This window comes from Colossoma macropomum, unplaced genomic scaffold (genome assembly GCF_904425465.1).
Source record: "Colossoma macropomum unplaced genomic scaffold, Colossoma_macropomum, whole genome shotgun sequence".
NCBI classification, from domain to species: domain Eukaryota; kingdom Metazoa; phylum Chordata; class Actinopteri; order Characiformes; family Serrasalmidae; genus Colossoma; species Colossoma macropomum.
In genome coordinates, this window is record NW_023494787.1 from 29794114 (window position 1) to 29817331 (window position 23218).

Sequence of the window (23218 nt, forward strand, 5' to 3'; positions counted from 1 at the left end):
GCGGTTTCATTTAGCTTAAAGTTGACCAAGAAGAAATCGCACACTGTAAATAATTGTAGACTTCAAAGGTTTCTGTAATAAGACATCACGATAGACTTATGTTCGGAAACACAAAGAGTGATTTTAATACAAACTCTGAAACCCTGAAGTATCCAGTAATGTACAAAAGGCAGAAACCAGCCTTAATGTATTTAATTTCCAATCAAAACTGCCATAATGCACACATTACTCATTTTCATTTAGATATAATTCATTTGAATAAGAGAGTCAAAGAAAAATACATAATAAACGTGAGTTTTAAAACTAGATTTCAAGTAATTAGAAGATAAAGAGAAAATGGGACTCCTCACAGCTGTGCAAGACCTGGTAGACCACCAAAACTCACCATCAGATAAACAGATGCTTAAAGCTTCATCCGAGAGAGAGAGGAGAAAATCAAGCTCCACTCTTGCCTCAGATCTGAAAATAATCCAGAGATGTTTCTGTCCATCTTTCCACTGTGAAAAGACAACTCAATGCTATGAGTCTGAAAGGAGGTATAGCTGTCAAGAAGCCATTACTGATAAAAGGAAATGGACAAAAAAGGAGAAAATGTGCAAAAACGAAACAAAACCAACTTCTAAGACTGAAATGAGGTGTGGAAAAATATCCTGGCAGATCCACTGAAAAACTGCAAGTAAAAAGAACGGAAGCTATAAAAAAAGACAAAGTGTAGACACACTAAATACTAACATTTCAATATTGTATTTAGTTGTTGAGGCTTCCTGTGTAATTAATGGCTGTTTTGACTGTAAATTAGGGAAATGAAGGGTGGTCTCTAACTTCTGCACTGTACCGTATGTGTAAAACTGAATGCATATTTACTCTTACTTTTAATAGCTAGATAAATATCAAGTTGATGCATTGATATATAAATATAAAAAAAATGTCTGCATGTTCTGACACTGCAGTGAGGTAATCGAGATTATCGTGGCGCTATGATGTGGTAACTGTCAGGAGTGAAGCCATCAAACAGGTAGCACAGTAACTTCACTGCCTGCAGTGTAAAGAAAGGAACACATTACACTTTCAATGGGACATGTAATACTGAGTAATGTTCTCCGGTGGTGATGGCAGTTTTTCTTACCTCATTTTCCGAGCTGGGGTACAGAAGCGTCTTCCTCACTTTCTCAAAGTCTGGTCTAGCTCTACAAATGCTATAATGCAGAGGGCAAGATCTGTTAAAAGTCTTAACTGAATTGAGTTTAAATGGCATGTTAAGCTTTGCAAACCAACAAACAAAACCACAGTTTAATATTTTTAGTAATGCTTAATAGTCAAGCATGTTGATAAATGAAAGTCTAACAACAGATGTTTTTCTGCCTCAATCAAAATTGTACCTTTCAAGATTCAAGTCAAAGCATGTCACAACACTGTCCTTTTGCAGAGCAAGAATAAGACACGGACCCTCAGACAGAAGTGTTTCCTGGGTAAAGATTGTAAATCATAAGAAACATAAACACAGTTCACACTCTGCTTCACTTGAATATAATCAAGTGGGGAGGGAGTCCACCCACATTAACTGCTCCACCACCAGGGGGCCTCAATAATTCAGATATGTGCCTCCTTTGAGCCTTGTCTAGTGTGGACAACCTCCCGGCCACCAGGTGGCAGCCTGTCCTCAGCAGTTGCTCTAAGAGGTCCAGGTGAAGGGGCAGTCTGCTCAGCTGGAGCAGACCGGAGGGCATGAGGAGGCAGGTGGTCTGGCAGAGTGCACTGCGGACCGAGCACCCCACTGGCACTGAAACACAAACAAACAACATAACTGTCCTGTTCTGCTTTACAAAGTTCACATTCGACTGATTAAACATCAATAAGAACAAAGAACAGCACAGTCATGGCGTTCTGACTCAAGCGCTCTGACAAGGACAAGAAAGTGTAAAGCCGAGGAATGCCTTGCCTCCGATTGATCCTGACTCCTCAATGACAGACTGAGAGCGCTTGTTCTTGGCAATGACTGTAATGGTGTGAGACTGTTGCCGTTCCAGACTAGCCACAGGGTCAGAACTCAAACATGGTATCTGAAAAACATCACAGATTACCGTTCAACCTTAAACTGACACATTAATTTCTGCTGTTTTAGTGTCTGGTTAGATTAAGATTTTTCAGCCTCACACATGCAAAAACCTTCTATACCTGCTCATGTTTAATGATTGATGTTTCGGAGCAGCACAAACCATCTGAGAATATCATCTTTATATCTTGCACAGCTTTCTGATAGGAGAATGATCCTGAAATAGAAAATCAGGGAATATGGTGTCAGTATACGGTCATTACTTTAAAATCATACTATAAACATCATTGCAAACCCAAGTAACAATGATCTAAGTGAGGAATGTGTCAATAAGTGAGCTCTCCAGATAACCAACAGTAGATTTCAAGTGCTGTTAGCCAGGTTAGCTCTGTCTGATGGGTCTGTGGCACATGGTTGATCACAACCAATAATTTAGACTAGTTCTCCAGAAGAAAGTTTTTGCTATGTTACCAGCGTAGTAGTGTGTGTGTGGTCAACTATGGTGATTATACAGTGGTTTATAGAATAACAGAATTATTTGATTAATTGACTTATTTTTCTATATTGTTATCTTTCACCTCGTGTGAGTGTATTCTATTTTTCTACCCTCTTTTCCTTTATGTGGTATCATAGCACTTTCATTTAGCTTATAAGCTGACCAAGATAAATTGTCATGTTTTTTTTAGTTCCTTTCTAAGTAAAGGAATAAGGGAAATTAAATGATTGCCCATGGTAGTCAGTGGTATGTTAAACAGTGCTATGAAAACACTAAACCCTAAAACTGTTGTAAATGAAACTTGTCATGAGTGGCAGTAACTAGGGCTGCGTATTGTTCAAAATATTTTGATTTATAACAGTTTCTTGGTACTCACTATTGAAGTCATTCAGTCAGTATAAACAAAATATTGAACTACTTAGCAGTAACAGTACACTACTACTACCGTAGATGCCGTTGTGCACTGTGTCAGTGCTATAGCTGGCCCTCCACAAGTGCTGGTCTTCAGCAGGGTCCTCAGGGCCCAGCAGCTCCAAAAGCCTCTTAACTGCATTCACTCTCTGCAGGCATAAAGCCAGTGCAGGGCTAGACCCCAAGTACTTCAACTCTGACTTCTTCTTAGAGTGGTCCTGAAAATCAAATACAGACCTTGACAAAAATTATTACTATTTGTAAAGATAGTTTTGCAGTTTCATGAAATGCTTTGTTCCAGTTGTTCAAATGAGCAGTAAGAAGGAGAATGACCTGGTGCTCCTGGGCAGCCGTCAGCACATCTGCCATCTTTGAGTCGAGCACAAGCACTCGCAAGCCCACCAGAGTGAAGCCGTTCTGCTGGATCTTGCTGAGGATTTTGCCTAAGCAGTGTCTCCAGACGCCGGGTTTGAAGAGTGCCAGAGTGAGAAGAGGCTGTGGGCCTGCAGAGTGTAGCAGTGCGAGTCAGAGAGACTGCCATGAAAAATGCTCTTTGTCTGAATAAGATATCACTTACCCTCTGTCATGCAGCTGTAGAAGGACTGACTTTTGGAGCCTGAAATTAGACAGACATTGTCAGTGCACTGTCGGTAGGAAGTGCTTCATCGGATGGCATTTTCACAGATTTTTGCATATAATAGACATACCGGTGCTCAGTGGTGGGAGGAATTTCAACATTGTACGGCTGCTGTGATCTAGAAACAAGGGCACATGCAATTATTTTTAAATAATTTGCCATGTGCTGAAGGATGGGGAAGGAAATGTAAAATTCTGTGTCATAATCTCAGTTCAATTAACTTCTTATTCTATTAGGCTTTTTATTCAGTTATTGATCTTAAGACTTATCATTGTTGCAAGTTACACAGTTATGAGAGTGAGGAATTAAAATGTAGGTCCACATATAGGTCTTTAATGTTTAAGGGGTTCATATGTGAGTGGCTGAAGAACACTGATAATGAACATGTCCATGTTTGATGCTCTGGGCAGTGTTGAAGCTGAATCTTCACCTGGGATCAACTCTGCCTCAGCGAAGAAGAGCGCGGCTTGTCTGAAGGCCATTTCAGGGGTAGGCGACATCAGCGCACTCAGGTTCCCTGGGTAGTCTTGTGGCAAAAGCCTCCGCAGAGTGCCAAATGCCTGCAGCCTCCTAAGGGCACAGACCAGGGCTGGGGAGGACGCCAGGCTCGCCACACTGCTCTGCCACAGACGGTCACCAACCTCGAAAGGGCTCAGCTCCTGAGCCTGCCTCAGGGACAGCGTGGGCAGCCATTTCAGTGCCAACAGCTCGAATCTCTCCTCCCCCGCTCCTCCTGGGCATAAGTACATTTGAACACTGGACATTGTGATCTTCTCCAAACGTCAGAGCAGTGTGTGTCAAATAATAGCACAGAGCAACAACCAAATGCGTACTGAAAAACTACTATAGGTTTACCTTCACACATTTGAAGTGAAGTGTAAAATGTGTCTGTATATGCTAATGTTCAAATGTTTGGCATTACTTCTCAAATTAATAATGTTTGCCATTTTACATAACAACTTTTACAATGTAGATTTAAATGTTATGAAACACCATGTTCTTTTCTATTTAAAGTTCCATATTTGAAATATGAAGCATTCTGGATATTTATTTTATTTATTTTATATATTTATTTAATTCTCTACATCCTAGAGCTTTCTCAGTTTAGAGCTACACCTCTACAGTACAGGTTTTAAATTTGTGAAAACTGATTCCACACTTTGGAACAGTGATTCAAAATGTTTGAATTGCGTAGCGTAGTTAATATGTATTCAGAGAAAACACTAAACTCTGCAGTCCCTCTTGGATTGGTGTCTGACATTCGAGGTCACTGTGGAAGGATCCAGGGATGTAAATGATTAACTGATTAACTAGACCTGACAGATTAATTGTTTTATATCAACCACATCTAACAGGCAGTCTGGTGCACTACGTTCAGCATTCAAGGCTGAAAAAGTGGCTATGTTGGGTTTCATGGCCAGAAAAAAGAGCCTGCCTTGGACCTCAATGTATAGAAAAGTATCACAATTTAAATCACAGTTACAACATTGGTCAGAAAAATAGCAATTAGATATTTTCCCCAAATCGTTCACCTCTACAATTAACCAGGAACCAACAGCTGAACAACTGTTCAAGCAATGCTATCAGTTTAAAAACAATTTAATTTTTGAATTGCAGACACAAAGACCACTTTTCTAGAGCATTACAGCAAAAATGTATTATAACAAAGCAAACATCTGTGAGTGATAAGGCAGACAACTATGTTGTCCATGTTCTCTGAGAGAAAGTGCATGGAAAAGTTTGAGGAAATCACACACTAAATTATAGAGAAGGACATGGTGGATGGCAACGACTTTCGAGAGTTACTGAGGTACACAGAGCCTATATATACACACAAAACTTATATATACTCATATATATTACAGTCATTTCATCAAAATGAACATAATCATGAACATCTTTTAGCAGTCAGCCTCTCAGTTAAACAAAACAGGGTTCTTATGTACGATATGTTTAATATGGTTTAACATGGCTGCTTACTTCATATACACGGTTATGTCTGAGCCCCACCTGTCAGTACTATGTTCCATGGGTACATTAATACAGAATTTAGCTGTGTGCTCTCATACGTGTATAACAATTATTTTACAAAGGCTTTGAATGCGCAGATTTCAGAACTTGAACTATCCGCTTTACTACTAATATTTTGATGGGTTGCATCCTTGATTTTAGGCTTGCTGGTTAACGCTTAATCAGTAAAAAGAAACTGTCAAAATTTGTATTCGGCAATAGGATCAGAAGTAGGACTTTTTGAATCAACCTCCACGTACCTGCTACATCTCCACTAATGACATTGTGAAGCAGACTTATGCCCTCCTCCATAACGTTGTGACCGGTCAACGTGAGAATCACGATCTGCTCCATCTCACTGTAGGAGGGATACCTGTGATTGGACAGGATCACGTGGCTGAAGTCTGGCAACGTCCACATGAGCCCACCTACAGCATATAAATATGTTCTCCCTCAGCTCTTACACTGAATGCACAAAAGTACACAAATTAGATTGATGCTAGTGTATTTGTGTACCAAGGAAGTTGAGGAGGTTCTCTGTGTAAGGCACAGCATGGAAGCAGAGATCTGGAGCTAGCCGAACATCACTTGCCAGTCTGGCACGGAGCAACCCGACCAAGCCTTTTAATGCAAACTCATTCATCAGACCTACAAAAAAAGGAAGAAAAGTATTATAGTAATAATAGTAAGTTATAATACTGCTACAGTAGCTGAATCTTGCCTATACTCACTGAAAATGTATAATGATAGGCATCTCTGGCCATTACCACCACTATGTGTAAAAAAAATTTTTGTTCCTTGTTAAGCTGTACATCGAATTGAAAGCAAAACTAAAGTGTGTTCTACAAAGACCTTTCAATAATCCCCTCTCCTAGTTACTGACTGTCCATTTTGCAGCTTAGCAGCTGTAACCAGGCTAGACAGTTCTGACAAGATTTCAGAACTTTACAATATGCTGCAGTGTTGAATGTGGCTACTGCTAAATCAGACACCTAATGTTAAAAAGTTTTCACCAGACTGGTTGCTTAGGGCAGAAAAGGCCAGTTGCCCTCTGGTATAAGTTGATGTCCCCTACTATATCAAAGTTCTGCAGAAAAATGCTCCTGCAGCAGTGTGAAAATCTTTTGTATGTGCATCAGGTTGCATGGCCCCTTACAGATTCTTCCGAGTAGGTTGTAACTAAACAATGAACATTAATAGAGAATTAAGTAAAAATATTTTATTTTAAAGGCATAAATTAAATACATTTAAGATTATATTTGAATGAAGTGTTTATGTAGCTAGCTGTGTTTTAGATATGTTTATCAATCCTCAAAATACACTACACCTTGTATCTATACTCATTGTCCATTTGATCAGGTCCACTTACCATATAGGTGCACTTTGTAGTTCTACAATTAGACTGTCGTCCATCTGTTACTCTGCATACTTTTTTTTAGCCCCCCTTTACCCTGTTTTTCAATGATCAGAACCCCTCAAGACCACCACAGAGCAGATATTGTTTAGATGGTGGATCATTTTCAGCACTGCAGTGACACTGACGTGTTGGTGGCATGCTATGTGTATGTTGTGCTGGATCAGCACAGCGCTGCTGGATTTTTTAACACCTTAGTGTCACTGCTGAGCACAAACTGTGCAGCAGCAGATGACCTACTGTCTTTGACTTCACATCTACAGAATGGACCAACAAGGTGGGTGTGTCTAAAAAAAGTGGACAGTAAGTGGACAGTGTTTAAAAACTCCAGCAGCACTGCTGTGTCTGATCCACTTATATCAGTGCAACACACATGACATGCTACAACCACGTCAGTGTCACTGCAGTGCTGAGAATGAATGACCACCACCACTCCTGTGGGGTTTCTGAACAGGGTTAAAGGGAGCTAACAAATGAAGAGGCCGGTTGGTGTATATATGCAAAAGTATGTGGACACCTTTATCATCACACCTATACAAGCTCGTTGGACATTCCATTGCAAAACCATGAACATTAATATGGAGTCCCCTGCCTCTTTGCAGCTATAACAGCCTCCACTTTTCTGGGAAGTCTTTTACAACATTTTGGAGTGTGTCTGTGGGAATTTGTGCCCATTCAGTCAAAAGATCATTTGTAAGGTCAGGCACTGATACTGGACGAGAAAGCCTGGCTCGGAATCGACGTTCCAATTCGTCCCAATGGTGTTCAGTGGGGTTGAGGTCAGGACTCTGGGCAGACCACTGGAGTTCTTCTACACCAAACTGATCAAACCATGTGTTTATGGACCTTGCTATGTGCACTGGAGCACAGTAGTGCTGGAACAAGAGAGGGTCTTCCACAAACTGTTGCCACAAAGTTGGAAGCATATAATTGTCTAAAATGTTGTTGTATGCTATAGCATTAACTTTACCATTCACTGCAATTAGCCCCAACTTTGAAAAACAGCCCCAGACCATTATCCCTTTTCCACTTAACTTTGGCAAAGTTGGCACTGTGCATTTTGATAGGTAGCTCTCCTAGCATCCACGAAACTCACATTCATCCATCAGACTGCCAGAAGGTGAAGTATAATTCATCACTCCTGAGAACACATTTCCACTACTCCAGAGCTCAGTGGCGGCATGCTTTACACCACTCCAGTCGACGCTCAGCAGCGTGCATAGTGATCTTAGGCTTGTGCGCAGCTGCTCGGCCATGAAACTTCATTCCAGGAACCTCCTGACGTACAGTTTCTGTGCTAATGGTACCTCCAGAAGCAGTTTAAAACTCTGTAGTGAGTGATGCAATAGAGGATAGACGATTTTTACACACTACGTGCTTCAGCACTCGGCAGCCTCGATATGTGAGTTGGCATGGTTTACCACTTCGTTTCTGAGCTGCTACTCCTAGACACTTAGGTTTCACAATAAAAGCTTTTCCAATTGACCAGGAGAAACAAAGACTTCTGGCAAAAGTGACATCCTATAACAGTGCCACATTTAAAGTCACTGAGCTCTTCAGTGCAACCCGTTCTACTGCCAATGTTTGTCTATAAAGATTGCATGGCTGTGTGCTTGATCTTATACACCCGGGCCATTTGCAATGGTTGTGGCTGAAACTTCTGAACTCAATAATTAGGAGGGTTGTCCACATACCTTTGGCCATATATTACACATGATGTCTTGTTATGATACTCCACTTGGAAGATGAAGACTACACTAGACTTCCTGTCAAATGTGATTTTGTATTGCTAACAAAGCTTGGAATGAAACTCACGAAAGAAAACCAAAATACATGGCCTTCCGTTATGATACTGGCTATAGAAATAAGAGCTGCACCTGTAGACAGGCTTCCACAGTGACGCAGTGCATTCTCTTTCCTCAGCAGCAGCACCAGGGAGTGAGAGTAGAGCTCTCCATCCAGAAACACAGTGGGTGCGTGACAGAACGCCGACATCTAACATGACCGGAAAAGAGGTTCATGACAAACACAATCTCCATCACTGTCGCTGCCTGTCTCTCTAAGTAAGATCCATGGAGCAAAGCATTCATGAGATGTTTGCTGCGGGTGCTAAAAACTGATTACCTGCACTGAGGTGAGGCCCAGAGATGAGGCTCGCTTGCTGGAGATCTGAACTCTCTGTAGCCCCATTAAGTGGAAGCCTCTTTTTGCACACACAGACAGCACATAGCCGTAACAGCATGGTGGAACCACTGGAGATACAAGCAGGAACACATCGCCTAGGAAAAGAGGAAGTTGGGTTGAACAGTTAGAGGCTTAGACAGTGTTACCTAAGCATGGATCTCTGTTCTTTATCATTTTTAATAGTGTCTTAAGCTTGATTCAACTCATCAGCTAATAACAATCCTTTCCTAAACTGAACTGCATGTATTAAGACTAATCTACACAGATGGGGTACTCCAAAACCAGAATTGGGAAATACACTGAAGAATATACTGAGTTACCAGGTTTGTTACACCTATCTTGCACCTGCACATAAGTGATATCTTCCACATAAATGCATTTTGTACTGTGTTCAAAAATTCCACTGATAGATGTAGTATATGGCTGATTACTGACTGTAGCCCGTCCTCAGATTGGCTACAGTGAGCAGTCTTGTACTCACAAAGGGCACCTACACTCTCCAGCCACTATGCTGGGTACATCTATATACCTTCTCAGTCATGCAATTATCCAAAAATGTGGCAGCGGTGCTGTCTCGACCCACATCATTCAAGACCTTAAGTTACATTGACATTAAACATCAGAATAGGGAAAATGTGATATAAATGACTTTGACTGTAGCATGGTTGCTGGTGCCAGACCAAGAGCAGAGTGGTTTAAGTATTTCAGAAACTGCTGATCTCATGAGATCTTCACACGTTTTCCAGAGAATACCTAATAAACTGGCAAATGTATATTCTGGGCCATGACTAAATTTCTTTGCTATACATGCATACATATTTGTTGTAGAGATATGCAGCAATAGTAGCAATTACCATAGCTTTTTTGCATCTGATGTGATGAGACAAAATTAAGCAATGTTCTTCCTACCTTTCACTGTGGCACAGAGAGCTGCAGTTGAAGAGGTTTCAGTGTTAAAAGCTCTGTCTTTCTTGCCGCTACAGCTCTGTTTCCTGTTGGCAGCAAACAGGCATAGGAGGTATTTCAGAGTGAGCTTTTGTGACCTGTAGTAGTGTTGAGAGCTTTAGGATTTATGGAGCTACTTACTGCTCTGTTACCATAAGGCCAGTTTTTGGCACTCTCCCACCAAACCACACAGACAAACCCAAGTGCACCCGGCTGGCCATTCGTGGATAGAGGAGCAGGGGCTGATCTTGGTCATGGCAGTAGAGGGCACTGACAGATACTGGGTCAGTTTTCTGGGCCAGATGGGGGTCTGAGGGCCCAGTTATCTCCTGCCAAATGGAGCTGGCATAGGTTCCACGGATAGCCAGGGCGAGCACTGGCTGATGGGAATACTCCCATCCGTGCCCACCTGTCACATGCACTGCCAAAAAGAAGCTATTTCACAACATATCACTGCAATCTCCTAACCCCAGAAATGTATGCCTTGGGTCACTAGCGAGCGATAACCTCATTTCCTTCTCTCTAAGTAAATAAAATGTTTTGACAGTATTAAACTATCATTGCAGTTTTTGATCAATCAGTGTTGGATATACACTAGTGTTTAAAAGTTTGGAATTACTGTTTAAAAAAAAAAAAATAATAAATAAATAATTATGCTGCAGATACATTATGAAATTATTTTATTATACTGCTCTTCACAGATAAATAGAGCTGTAGAAAATTCTAAAAATCTACCATCTAACACCCAGAATGCTTCATATGTGAAAAGTGGTGATTAAATCTTGAGGTAGAACTTGACAAAAATGACTGCTAATAGATAATTACAGTATACAATTAACAATATATAATAATCCTGTAAATATTAAATTGTCCGGTCTAGTATCTAGTTTACACTGTAATATCTGCACTGTGTAAGTTATAACCGTATATAAAATACCTCAAAATATGAATATAAAAAGTGAATCCAAACTTTTGACCCGTAGCACATGTAGCGGCTGAAGAAATTACACATAAACGCTATTAATGTTATGTGTCCAGTTGTTTACCTGCAGTATTTGCTAGGAGCTCTTCTGAAGGGTAAGTGAATCGAAGGCCGCATACATCCAGACCTGAACTCTGTAGAAGCTGCAGGGTATGATGTGTCGCTAAAGGGTCATGAAATAGTGGTCGACATCCTAAAGCAATCACTACCTGAGACCAAGAAAGACATTTGCAAGTAATCCGAGGAAAAATAAAAAGTGTGTTTGTATTACTGTTGCAAATGACTAAGTCCTTCTCACCTCAGTGTGAGACTGCTGAGAAGTCACGGCCTCTGCCCTTTGGCATATTTGGTCTCGGGTCTCAAGTGTCTGCCAATAGAACCCAGGACTCACCCCAAAGGCCCTCTTGACAGCCTGCAGTAAAATACCATGTCAGAGCAATGCAACAAAAAAAAACAGACTGCAAATACATCTTTGAGTAAAACATTCATTTGAATCTGAATAAATCTCATTCATGCATTTGGTTGACCTCTTTGTCAGGGCTTATGGAAATGAAGCAGTCAAGACTTGCAGAGGGCAAAGAGATGAGTGCAGGGTGGGCCTGCTGTTCTAGTAGGTGGTTAAGCTGTGGCAGCCATGACACTACTGTCCTTAGTTGTGTCTGAGACAGAAACCTGGACACTCGCTGATGGAATAGATCCCAGCCTTTTTTCATATCCTTCCTCTGTAAGTAAAATAAACAATGACACTGAACACTGACACATACATTAAAAATGACTACAAGTTTGGATATATATGTCTCACCCTAGGCTTTATGTATAGAGGCTGGCTTTCTTCAGGGGACACAGTACAGACATAAAGCACCAAACCATCATCTCTGCAGAACTGCTGCAACCCAGCCACCCAAAATGGAGCGGTATCTCTAGTGTTTCTCATGGTGTCCTTCATGCTAAAGTTGTTGGGCACGGCCTGCCATGAACCAGATTAATGACAAAACAGCACTAAACATGTTATCCAGTCAAAGACACCATGAACTAGCAGTAAGGGTGGTAAGGGTGTAAAAATGCATCTGAAGGTGGCAATTCAACCGAACTAATTTTGCAACGTTATAATAGATCATAATACATTACAATCATATGCAGTAAAGCATGCCCTCATTTTTTTATTAATAAAATAAATTTTTAATGAAATCATTTTCAAATTTACAGTACTGTGAAAACGTCCACCTTTTTATTTAACTTCCAGTCAAAATGGCTATCAAGTACAAGTTATTCATTTTTCAGCACGAGGATCCAAAAAAAACACTGTATTGAAAAAAAATATTATATACATGCACAGAAAGCTTAACAGCCAAATATCAAAATTTCAATATCTAGGGTGTCCCCTATTCCCCATTAGTATAGATTCTATTGTTTTTAGAAGATTTGCTTATAGTTTATCAAAGAAAATGTCTAGAGATATTTTGCTACACCTCCAAAGTTGTCTTAGAAGTTGCATTTTCTTCTTCTCACTGTCCAAGTAATCCCAAACACATTCAGTGACTCTGGGGTGGCCACTGTTCTCAGAACACCATCACCTTCTTTGTTTGATTTGCAAATGTTCCCCTTTTTTGTCTACTTCCTTTTCTCAGTAATGGTAGCTTCTTGACAACAACACATTGCTTCAGACCCACGGCACTGAGTTGTCTTCTCACAGTGGAAGGATGGACAGAAACATCTGTGGATTTTTTTTCAAAAGTGGAGCTTGATCTTCACTTTCTCAACGATGAATGCTTTAAGCACAGTTTATCTGATGGTGACAGTTTTGGTGGTCCACCAAATCTTGCATGGTTGTTAGGAGTCTCATTTTTTTTCTTTTAACCTTTTTTTTGAACTCATGTTTTTGAAAATACTTATTTTCCTTTGACTTAACACTTCCTCCTCCTAAGTGGGTTATCTTGTATCTAATCTTTTCTGAAATTCATTACTTGATAGCTGTTTTGACCGGATATTAAATAAATGAAAGGTGGTCTCTGACTTCCAAATCCAATAAACCAAAAAAAAAAAGCTTGTTCATTGTTTTATTGTTTGTGTTCCACTAGTGTGCTAATAATTTCTCTTGTCTGATTTACACACAATTTAAAAAGTCACATTCTACATTAAATGATGACACATACCAAGGACAGAAACCAAGCTATAAGGGAGTTGTAAACATGAGATCTGACTGTGGTTGACTGCACCGTGTGTGCCTTTCCCTGTGCTCGTCCTGCTACCACACCTGGGCTGGACAAAGTAACGGTCAGGAGCAGGCACTTGCTACTTTGGAGGTTTGGAGGCAGAGTGCTAACTGAGGAAAGATGTGACCCTTCCTGTTAAAGCAGCAAGAAAAAAAAACATTGAACTTTCCCCATAGCTGTGAAATAAATTCCTTGATTCTAGAAATGTCTACAAGAAACTGCTCACAGTATCATAAAGAATATCGGTCATCTCAGCAGCACTCTGTTTATCATTTGTAGATCTCTGAGGTCTGAGGGTCAACAGATACTTCAGATACCGCTGCCATTGAGCCTTGTTCATCTGCTGTGCCTTCTGTACACGGTCACTGGTAACGACAACTCATCAGACATACACACTTTACATAGTCTCACATCTCTTAAATAAAAAAACTAGCAAGACTTAATTGTTTCTTCATTAAAATTCATTTAACATCATCCTGCTAACAGCTGCTAACACCGATCTGTGTTAAAATTAGCTCTGAAAGGTTTTAAAATGGAAGACATGGCATTTTTGATCAAACCAAGTCATGTAGGGTGAAAGGCATGTAAGTTCAATGAGAGGGGCTAATTTGATTTGCATTCCATTATTTTATTTATTCATCTTTCGAGAATGATACTTTTCGAAAGCTATGCAAAGTCTCTGTACCTCTCTTCCTTCTTGTGAGAGGTCAGTGTTTTATCTAGGGGTGCCGCAGCCTCTTCACATGCAGTTGTAGGAAAGGACGTTTTATCCAGATGTTTAATAGGAGGTGGAATCTTACAGCTGTGCTGATCTTCCCTTATTCCTAATATCTTTTCCTTTTGAGGCTCAACAGAATCTTCAGGAGTTGTTCTTCGGACACAGTTCTCTGTTCTGATTTGATTTGACTCTCTTATTTTTTGAAGTAATGAACTCTTCCCAGTAAGCATCCTGCAAACACACAGACATTTAGATGCATTAGATCAGTATGAATAAACCTGGTATTGAATATCTATAAAAAATAAGAAAAGACAATTAAGGTATGTCTAATCTTCCACTCTGTAAAATGAACTATGAAACACTGAAACAAAGACTTTCACTTTTTTAAATTTAACATACTTGAAAACATGAGAACCTTTCTTCAGCCCACTTTTTATATAGTCAATTTATTGAAGACTGATATTTCTGGAAGAGCATACCCATTTCTTCTGGCTGCTTCCAGCTGTGTGTTTCCCACTCTTTCTGTGGACAGGCCTTGCTTCAGTAGGTGGTTGCTGGTTTGGTCTGATGGGCTGGTAGGTGCTGGTTTGGTCTGATGATCATGGTTGCGCAAATCAATATATATAGTGGGAGAATTGTAATTTTTCTGACGCAGATCTACTGCAATATCATTACAATCAACTGTCCATCCATCAGTTCTACTGTGGAACAAACAACAAAAACCCATTTGAGTCATAATTAAACATATAATAATTAATACATATATATTAAATAGATTACAAATTATTTAGATCATAGTATAAAAAGTACCTTGTTGTTGCTAGATTACTTATATGAGGATGCTGAAGTTTGCTATGGATTTCCTCAGAAGAACTGGTCATTTTTGTGTCCACTTTCTTAGATGCCTGCTTCTCGCAGAAAGCAGCCAACTGATCCATTATATTACTCTCTGGTCTTTCATTGGCATAATCTGTAATCCAATAGAAATATTAATCCCTTACAGTCATGAATGTACATGGTTCATCAGAACAAGGAAACTGATACACGATAAACTGGGAAGTTGATAAAGTGACAAAGACAAAAGTACAAAAATCAAACCTGTATATTTAAATGGTCGAAAAAGCATTGGCTCTCCTTGTTCTCTGGTGTCTTTGCAATAGCCAGTGTGTTGCTTTAGAGATTGAAGAACCTGATCCAGATCCCAGTTCTCCAGAGGCTGTTGAGAGAAACAGTGCTGTTTTCAGAATATGCATGGAGTTAGAGCTTTAGATTGACTCTGATGAGTAAAGCGCACAATTAAACTCACCTTCAATGACAAAATGGGGTACGGTTGTGGATGTATCTCACAGTTTTCTCCTGCAGATGTCTGAAGTAACTTTTCACTTTCAGGGTTTGTAAACTCAGGTGATGTGCACTCTCCTTCATCTGTGCTCATATCAGAGTTATTCTTTTTCTGTTCATGCACAAGGTTAAGCTTTTCGTCAGTTGATTTTGAGTGGTCCACAGATTCACTAGGGAGGCTTTCTGTTTCAGTTGTGTTGATAATGTCCATCTCCAAGTTATGCCCTGTAGCGACTAGGATCTTGTGGTCATTATGCTCTTTAGGGAGCAGAGGCGTGTCATCATCTTTCTGGTCACAGAAGTCAACACCAGTCCCATACATGAATGGTTCTGTAACTGATTTGAGCAGATCCTGTTTCATCAGAAAGAAAACATTAGGACTAAGATAAAGACTAAGAACTCTCTCTCTTTATTTCTCTCTCGCTCTCTCACATACAGACACAGACCTCAATTTCAGGTTCACCTAATGACAGGTAATCCAGGTCAACTTCTGCCCCTTGAGGCAACTTGAAGAGTGACGGTCGCCGGTAAACAGATATCTCCTCTTCATTGTCCGACTGCAGAATACAACACTGTGCTAGTCATGCACCCTTAAAAATTGCTCTTTCAAAGGTTATTTAGTAAAGGTAATTGTTATTTAGCTACAGAACCATGAACAAGAAAAGAACCATTTATGTGGCTCTATATATGGTTAAATCGTTCTTCTCTTTGACAAATCTGTTGAATATGGCTTTCTAAAAAAGACAACAAAAAAGGTTCCCTTATTGATACAAGTTACATAGCTAAAGGGTTCTTTATAGCTAAACCCTTTTGCACAGAGTATACATGTACATCTGTTTGAGCTTCTTAAGTGTGTTTTATGACAAAATAATGAAACAAACATATGTATACTGAGTTTACTATGTAATACCAAAGTGCTGCACAATTTAAAATAGAAAGAGAGAAAAAAAAATGTTGCGCTCTTAATTTGGTTCAGGGTATTTTCCAAAGCTTGGCTGTTTAGCACAATGTAGGTAAACTAACCTATAAACCACCATAAGTTTAAACAGTTTAACTCTTAATTGTATTAAATTTCAGAGGTTAGCCTGAACTATTAGCTGCCAATACCAAGTTATAAACAAAAAATAAAGCTTGTTCTACCTCAGTTAGCTAGTTAGCTAACCTAGCTAAGGTTAGTTAACGCTAGCAGAGTTAAACATCATAAGCTTAAGCACTTAACTAGCTGACTTAACCTAGCTAACCAGCTAACAACGGTAAATAACGTATCATTTACTTACTGAAGAAGATGCGTCAGAGTCAATTGTAGGAACCTGAGATTTCATCCTGTCAAAAAAAGAACTATTATGCATTTTTGCTTGCAGTCTGAACTGCTAACTAGTTTGCTAGTTTGCAAATACTGGCTAAGTTTGTTTGAAGCCATCCAGACTCAGCGGTTGTCATGGAGACGGGAGCTTCTTACCCGGACACAACACACCGTCCGTCAATGGTCTGTGAAGCAGGTTTACAGTCACTGTCGAAAGAAAAATGCACTTATTTCTGTAGGCAAAGTTTCTTCCTTGTCGAATGATAGAGTTTATGATGTAGGCACCAAAAATGAAACTCCCTAAAAGGTGGTGAGATATTCGCCAGTTTCTTGTTTCTGCTTCCCCGTTCCACGTTAAACAGGACGGCAGTTAACTTACATTCTGGTGGCCGAGGCTGACCTTTATCGAAATGTCAAAGTAAATACTATGTGAATTTCAAAGCAGCCAAGTCATGGTATCTAGTAAACTGCTAGAGAATGGGCTAAGCTTCTTGTGCGAATTTTCCCGTTCCACCTTAAATGGTACAGCAGTTACATTCTGGCGGAGAAACACGCAGGGAGAGAAGTGTTCGTGGTTGAGTCTGTGCGTGTATGAGTGACGGGGCATTTTCATTTGTAGGATCTGCTCTTGTTAGTGTGCCATGGCGTCAGTCAGAACTGTGAATGATCTACTCTTAAAGGGTAAATCCAAAGAACCTTTTGAGATTTTCAAAGTGTCTGCATAATTCAGCCGTTGAGATGTTTACAAAGTTGTTCAGAGTGGTTTGCTGTGAAACAGCTAGTTGTGCACAAACTTACTGACTCAGATTTCTTTACAGTGGTGGTGATAGGAACCAGGGGTCACAACGTCTACAACACAAATATGGATATTCAATTTATTATCCAAAACGACCTAAACCTACGTGTGTCACCTGGGTTTTTACATGCAATGTTGATAATGGTAAAATAGTGCTAAATCTGAAACATTTTCTGTGGGGGGCTATTTTGCCTCAAAACACTCAGCATGTACCCCTCCACCATGAATTTTCACCAGATAAAAAAAACAAAACAAAACAAACAAACAAAAAAACAAACAAAACTCAACTATCATAAAACAAAGTCGGAGGCATCAGGCAGCGTATTTATAACCATTTCATGTGTGTGAGGTAGCTTTTAAAGGCATTAAATGCTTCAGACGTCTGGTTCCCATCATCACCACTGTGAACAATTTTGACTCTAGAATGGAGCATCTGCAATAGAGCATTTTACATCAAACCACTCTGAATGACTATTTACATCTCGATTAAATTATGTAATTAAACAAAAGTCATATAAAGGGTTCTTTATAAAACCCTTTTGCTAAGAGTTAATTAAACGTTCTATGACAAAATAATGAAACAAATACATAGTGAGTTTATTATTTTATATTGAAGTACTGCGCAATTTAAAATAAAGAGAGAACCTACCAAAAAAGTTGTTGCTGTTAACTTAATGGTCTTTTTCAAAGCGTGGCTGTTTAGCACAATGTAGGTAACCTATAAACCACCATAGGTTTAAACAGTTTAATAAAGCTCTTTACTTCAGACCACTCTGAATGACTATTTATGTCATGATTGAATTATGCACAAATTTGGAAAAGTTGATCAAATACCCCTTTAAACTAGCAACAGTGTGCAGTAACATTTGCATGTATAATCCTAATGTGAATGTACAAAAAATGCCTTTGAACTAAATACAAAGATTGGTATTGTTTCTGTGTCCCTATTTGGTCTATGTTTGTCAAGCTCAGCATGTGCACGCTGTTCTCTCTCTCTCTCTCTCTCTCTCTCTCTCTCTCTCTCTCTCTCTCTCTCTCTCTCTCTCTCTCTCTCTCTAATATTTATTTAGAGAACAAAACCAAACACAATCTGTTTATTCTGAAAGATACATCTGATGTTGGGTGAACAGTTGCTCACTAAAAGAGTTTATATGAAATACCTAAGTAGATTTGCATTTTTCATGGCATTAATCCTAAAATAATTAATTCTGAACACGAACCTACATCTCAGCCTTACCCTAGCACATTTGAAGAAGAATACTTTCAATGAGAGCACTGAGTAAACATAAACCTTTGACAAGTAGCCTATTGTAGGCTGTGTCCTCTATCGCTGATAATGATTAAGCAAGAGGGAAGCTCGGGGCACAAAATATTGCACGTAGGACCTATAATGAGACTCACTGTTAAGTGTCTAACACAGTCATTTTTATTTGAAGTCAACAGACTTGCTCTTAACATACATGAACATAAATCATGATTTGTTATTTCCACAACTTTTGATTTAAGAAGATATACAATACATGAGAAGATAGTACAGTTGTAAAGCCATTTGAAAGGAAATTTGAATATTCACAGTTGATTATAGTAATATTTTGTCATGCTTGCAGAAGCAAGCTTGAAAACTTGTCTCAACCACACTTCCACTCAAAAGACTTAGCAGTCCTTAAAGTGTTCGCTGCTGACATCTCGCAGGTCTACTCCAGCAATGTTGGGTGGGCTGGTACATGTGATGTTATTATAGATTGTGATAAGTGTGTGGGGCTCCTCACCCTCTGACAGGGTCTCCACCTGCCGTGGAACCACAAGCGGCTTCTGCAAGCTGAAATCCCTAAAAGGTTTAGCACTGCAGTCACATTTCCAGTTGTTACCTGATAGCCAAAGCTGGTCTAAACCATCAGGAATGGACGGAAGGGTGCTGAGTGCATTGTCCCTCAGGTTAAGGTAGCGCAGCCGTGGCAGCATGTAAAGTGTAGCATTAAGAAGAACTTCCAACTTATTTCCAGAGAGGTCTAGCCAAGATAGGTGCTGCAGTGGCAGAAGTACTTCTGAAGGAAACTGACGGAGGAGATTGTTGGACAGAAGAAGGTAGTCAAGACTCTTTAAGCCATAGAAGGTATGCGAGGAGAGGGATGCCAGTTTGTTGAATCTCAGGTCAAGCTGTTGCAGTCGTTGGAGCTCCACAAAACTCTGACGGTCCACCACAGAGATGTTGTTGTGTTGTAGGAAAAGTCGACGTAGACTTGTCAGACCAATAAAACCTTGGGTGGACACTTTGGTCAAACAACCTTTGTCAAGATGAATGCTGTGGAGCTTTGACAGGCCTTTAAAAACCTGGTCTGGCAGGGTGCGGAAACAACTACCGGTGAGCTTAATTACCGCCAGGTGACTAAGGCCCATGAAGGAGCCCATTCTTGCCTCTTGTAACCTGTTGTGTTCTAAGCTGAGCATCTCCAAATGGCCCAGTCCTTCAAAAACTCTCTCTCCTAAGACCCGAATCTGGTTGTGGCACAGTCCGAGTTCTTCAAGATACTGCAGGTCACGAAAAGTACCTGGCCTTAGGCTGTTTATTGAGTTGTTTGACAGTCGAAGTACATGCAGGCTATGTAGGCCAAGGAAGGTCTCGTCGTGGAGAACAGAAAGTCGATTCCTGCTCAGATCCAGCCACCTCAAGGATTTCATGCCCACAAATGCTCTAGGTGCCACTGACATAATCTGATTTTGGGCAAGATAAAGCTTCTGCAGCTTTGGAAGTTTCACAAACACATTTGCTTTGATAACTCTCAGCTGGTTTCCAGTTAAATCCAGCTCCTTTAGCTCCGTAAGGCCCTGGAACAGCTGAGTCTGAAGGTAAGCCAAGCGATTCCCAGCAAGCACCAACTCTCGTAAGCCATGTAGCTCCTGAAATCCAGTTTCTGGAAGAACTGAAAGGGAGTTCCATCCTAGATTCAGTAACCACATATGAGAGAGTCCAGCAAACAACTTGTCATCTATACGTGATAGCTGATTGTTGTGGAGATTGAGGGAAGCAAGGTTTGGGGTGCTTTGGAAGATGGTGGCAGGCAGCGAACGGAGGCTGTTTCGCTCCAGGTGCAGGTGAGCAAGAGTGTGCAGTCCTCTGAACACCTGAAAGTCGAGGCTTACCAGCTGGCCACTTTGCAGATTCAAGAAGTCCAGATTGCTCAGATTTTTGAACGAGTCTGCCGGCAGGGTCGTAAACAGGTTTCCGTCCAGCCATAAAGATCGTGTTGACACAGGGATGTCGGGAGGTGCCTGTGTCAGGTTCCGTGAACTGCAGTAGACGCTGAGCTCTGAGGTGTAGTCATCATTGAGACAGGCGCAGCTCTTTGAGCAGGGAATGGATTCCTCCGTGGGCTTTGCTTCCTCTCCCCACACAAATGATGTTCCTAGTGCCCATACCAATGATGTTCCCAGTGCCCATAATAACACCAGTGTAGAGAACTGCATCCCTGTTAGGGAAAAGAACAGTTGTAACACTTATTGAGATGTTACTGCTGAAAGATCTCTCGACAAATTTTAATGACTTGAATGTGTCTTTACATGACCTTGTTCTAATTATTACACTGCCTTTTCTGATTTTCTAAAGCTTTCTTATACGTCTGCCCTCTAATTTTAAATATTCACCAGTTAAAAAAGTGAATCTGCAAAAAGTTTAGTTTCGTTTAAAATAGCATACATTGGTTTTACCTGTTCTCTCTGTAGTTTCAGACAGTCCGGCAGGCTTTCACTAGAAGGGTGACATGAGTATGTGAAAAGATTGGTCTGCCTCTGGCCGTATTTCACTCCAGAGAAAGCCAGACCCACAGAGCAGAGGAACAAAATTAACCTCTTCTTGCCTGTGCTGGTATGCAAACAGCTGTGCTTTTGTTATGTGTATTCACTTTAGTTTTACTTTATTATGCATGTTATCAAGTTAAGTCACAGTCTTACATGTTAACACTAACTTTCATATTTTTACAGTTCTGTGTCATCTATTCTTAGTTTTACTAAGTTTTAGTGATGTGTAAGCTGGTTCATTGTAAACACTTTTTAATCTCTGCAATAAAAATCTTTCGCAGTTCATAAGCCTGCCTAGACTAAATTTGACTAAAGCTGCAGTTGCAGTGCCCTGTCCTGTCTAAAAGCTAGAACTGTGTTTGTAGTAAATAAAATAGGTATCTTAAAGGAAGGAAGGATTTTTTTCAGCATATTCTCTGACATTTGTAGTTAAACAGACCCAAATTTGATGACAAATCTGACTGTGCAGTTCAGTTTACATCAATGAAGGACAAATACCATTCTTAATCTAACTCACTCCCCAAACAGACAACAGACAGGCAAACAGACGATGTGGTCAGACTTCCAATAATCCACAAACTTGGACATGTTCCAAGAGATAGCAAAATTTGGACAGGGACGCCTACATTTAAAGCAGATGCATGTGGACTTTGGAACACCATTGAGAGAACGGCATGGTATTCAATTCAATTTCTCTTGTGAGCCATATTGTGAATACAACTATTACAATATTAACTTTTTAACATGTTTGGAATGAAGATATTGATTTGAAAGACATTTAGATATGTTGTATCTTATACAAGATATTTGAATGTCTAGAGGTCTACTATATATATCTTTGGAATGCTGGAATGAGGTATTTTATAATAGACAGATTCGTAGTTAGTAATTATAAATCCACATTTTTTTTCACAAGGAACTGTTTAAAACCTAGACGTCTCTTAAGATGCATAATCATCAAATAAACAATAGAGGGCAGTGTAGCCTTTTATATCCAACCCTGCTGAGTTTGGAAACTTTTAGGAAATCCATGAATGCTTCAGGATGAATTCATCAAGTATTATCGTCATGAGGCTAAAGAATTGTAGCTCATGTTGGTTTTGAACATAAAACGTACTTTCAAACACTTTCTTTTCCATTAAATTACATTTTGTTCATGACATAAAAAAGTTTTGAGTAAAGTATGGTTGTATGTCTGTTCAGATGTTTAAAAAATCATATCATGTTAATGCTTCAAGCTGGGTAGTAAATATAATTGAGTGTAGGGTAGACAATATGCACAAATATCATTTCACACTACTTAAAGACATTTGCACAATACACGATATGTATCAGAATATTTTGATCCAAAATAATGTACTAGTAGTGCCATATTTGAGCCTCCTCCAACAAAAAAAAATATATATTAACCATTCCCTTTTTTGGATTATCTGTTATTTTGTTTTATGTTTTATTTCATACTATGTTTTAAACATTTCACATATTGTGCCACAAGATTAAACAGGACTAATAATGTTCTCTTTTTTTAAAGAAACATGCAGTTGGTCCGTGTTCTTTAAGTACTGAGGATATCGACAGTAGGCTCAGATTGTCATATTGTTTATCACAATAACAAAAGCTATCATGATAAGAATAAAATATTGCATATTGTCTACCCCAGTTGAGTTACATGCTAATGTCATAACTACTTTCAGAATACAGCTGTATTCACAGTAGTACACCACACAGGTTAAAGTCAGTCTGAATTGGAAACTGTAGTGTGTGTATTCCTTTAGCACCGTGACAAATTTCGGTAAACGGTGTCAGGGAGGGTCGCTGGGGTAGCTGAGCATTTTCACTTGGTCATAGGTGGGGGTGGTGGCAGTGGGAGATGAAATATAATATCATTGGATATTTTTTGTCCCTGCCAGCTGGTGCTAA

The 23218-nt window shown here is 39.8% G+C and overlaps 2 protein-coding genes across 2 annotated transcripts; both read right to left on the bottom strand.

The window, feature by feature from the left end:
* Nucleotides 1-1889: 1889 nt before the first annotated feature.
* On the bottom strand, nt 1890-17429 carry LOC118804902. Its single transcript, XM_036565516.1, has 27 exons — nt 16864-17429; nt 16682-16727; nt 15851-15961; nt 15370-15756; nt 15162-15279; nt 14874-15033; nt 14543-14764; nt 14031-14294; nt 13572-13710; nt 13286-13477; nt 11935-12099; nt 11660-11854; nt 11431-11544; nt 11197-11341; nt 10292-10571; nt 10115-10197; nt 9146-9300; nt 8899-9016; nt 6124-6255; nt 5868-6035; nt 4028-4330; nt 3668-3715; nt 3538-3576; nt 3294-3463; nt 2995-3178; nt 2176-2270; nt 1890-2060 (listed from the first exon to the last, which is right to left on the bottom strand). The coding sequence occupies exons 2-27, from the start codon at nt 16724-16726 to the stop codon at nt 1890-1892; spliced, it is 4203 nt and encodes a 1400-aa protein (XP_036421409.1). The 5' UTR covers nt 16727; nt 16864-17429.
* Nucleotides 17430-18906: 1477 nt separating this feature from the next.
* igfals (insulin-like growth factor binding protein, acid labile subunit) lies at nt 18907-21314 on the bottom strand. The gene is made up of 2 exons (XM_036566815.1): nt 21209-21314; nt 18907-20970 (listed from the first exon to the last, which is right to left on the bottom strand). The coding sequence occupies exon 2, from the start codon at nt 20966-20968 to the stop codon at nt 19157-19159; it is 1812 nt and encodes a 603-aa protein (XP_036422708.1). The 5' UTR covers nt 20969-20970; nt 21209-21314; the 3' UTR covers nt 18907-19156.
* Between the last annotated feature and the right edge of the window lie 1904 nt (nt 21315-23218).

Coding starts and splice junctions, on each gene's coding strand:
- igfals (XM_036566815.1), bottom strand. CDS start 20,968: ATGCAGTTCTCTACACTGGTGTTATTATGGGCACTGGGAACATCATTG.
- LOC118804902 (XM_036565516.1), bottom strand. CDS start 16,726: ATGAAATCTCAGGTTCCTACAATTGACTCTGACGCATCTTCTTCA. Junction 14,295..14,542: donor GAAGCAGCCAGAAGAAATGG/GTATGCTCTTCC, acceptor GTGTGTTTGCAG/GATGCTTACTGGGAAGAGTT. Junction 2,061..2,175: donor CAATCATTAAACATGAGCAG/GTATAGAAGGTT, acceptor GATGTTTTTCAG/ATACCATGTTTGAGTTCTGA.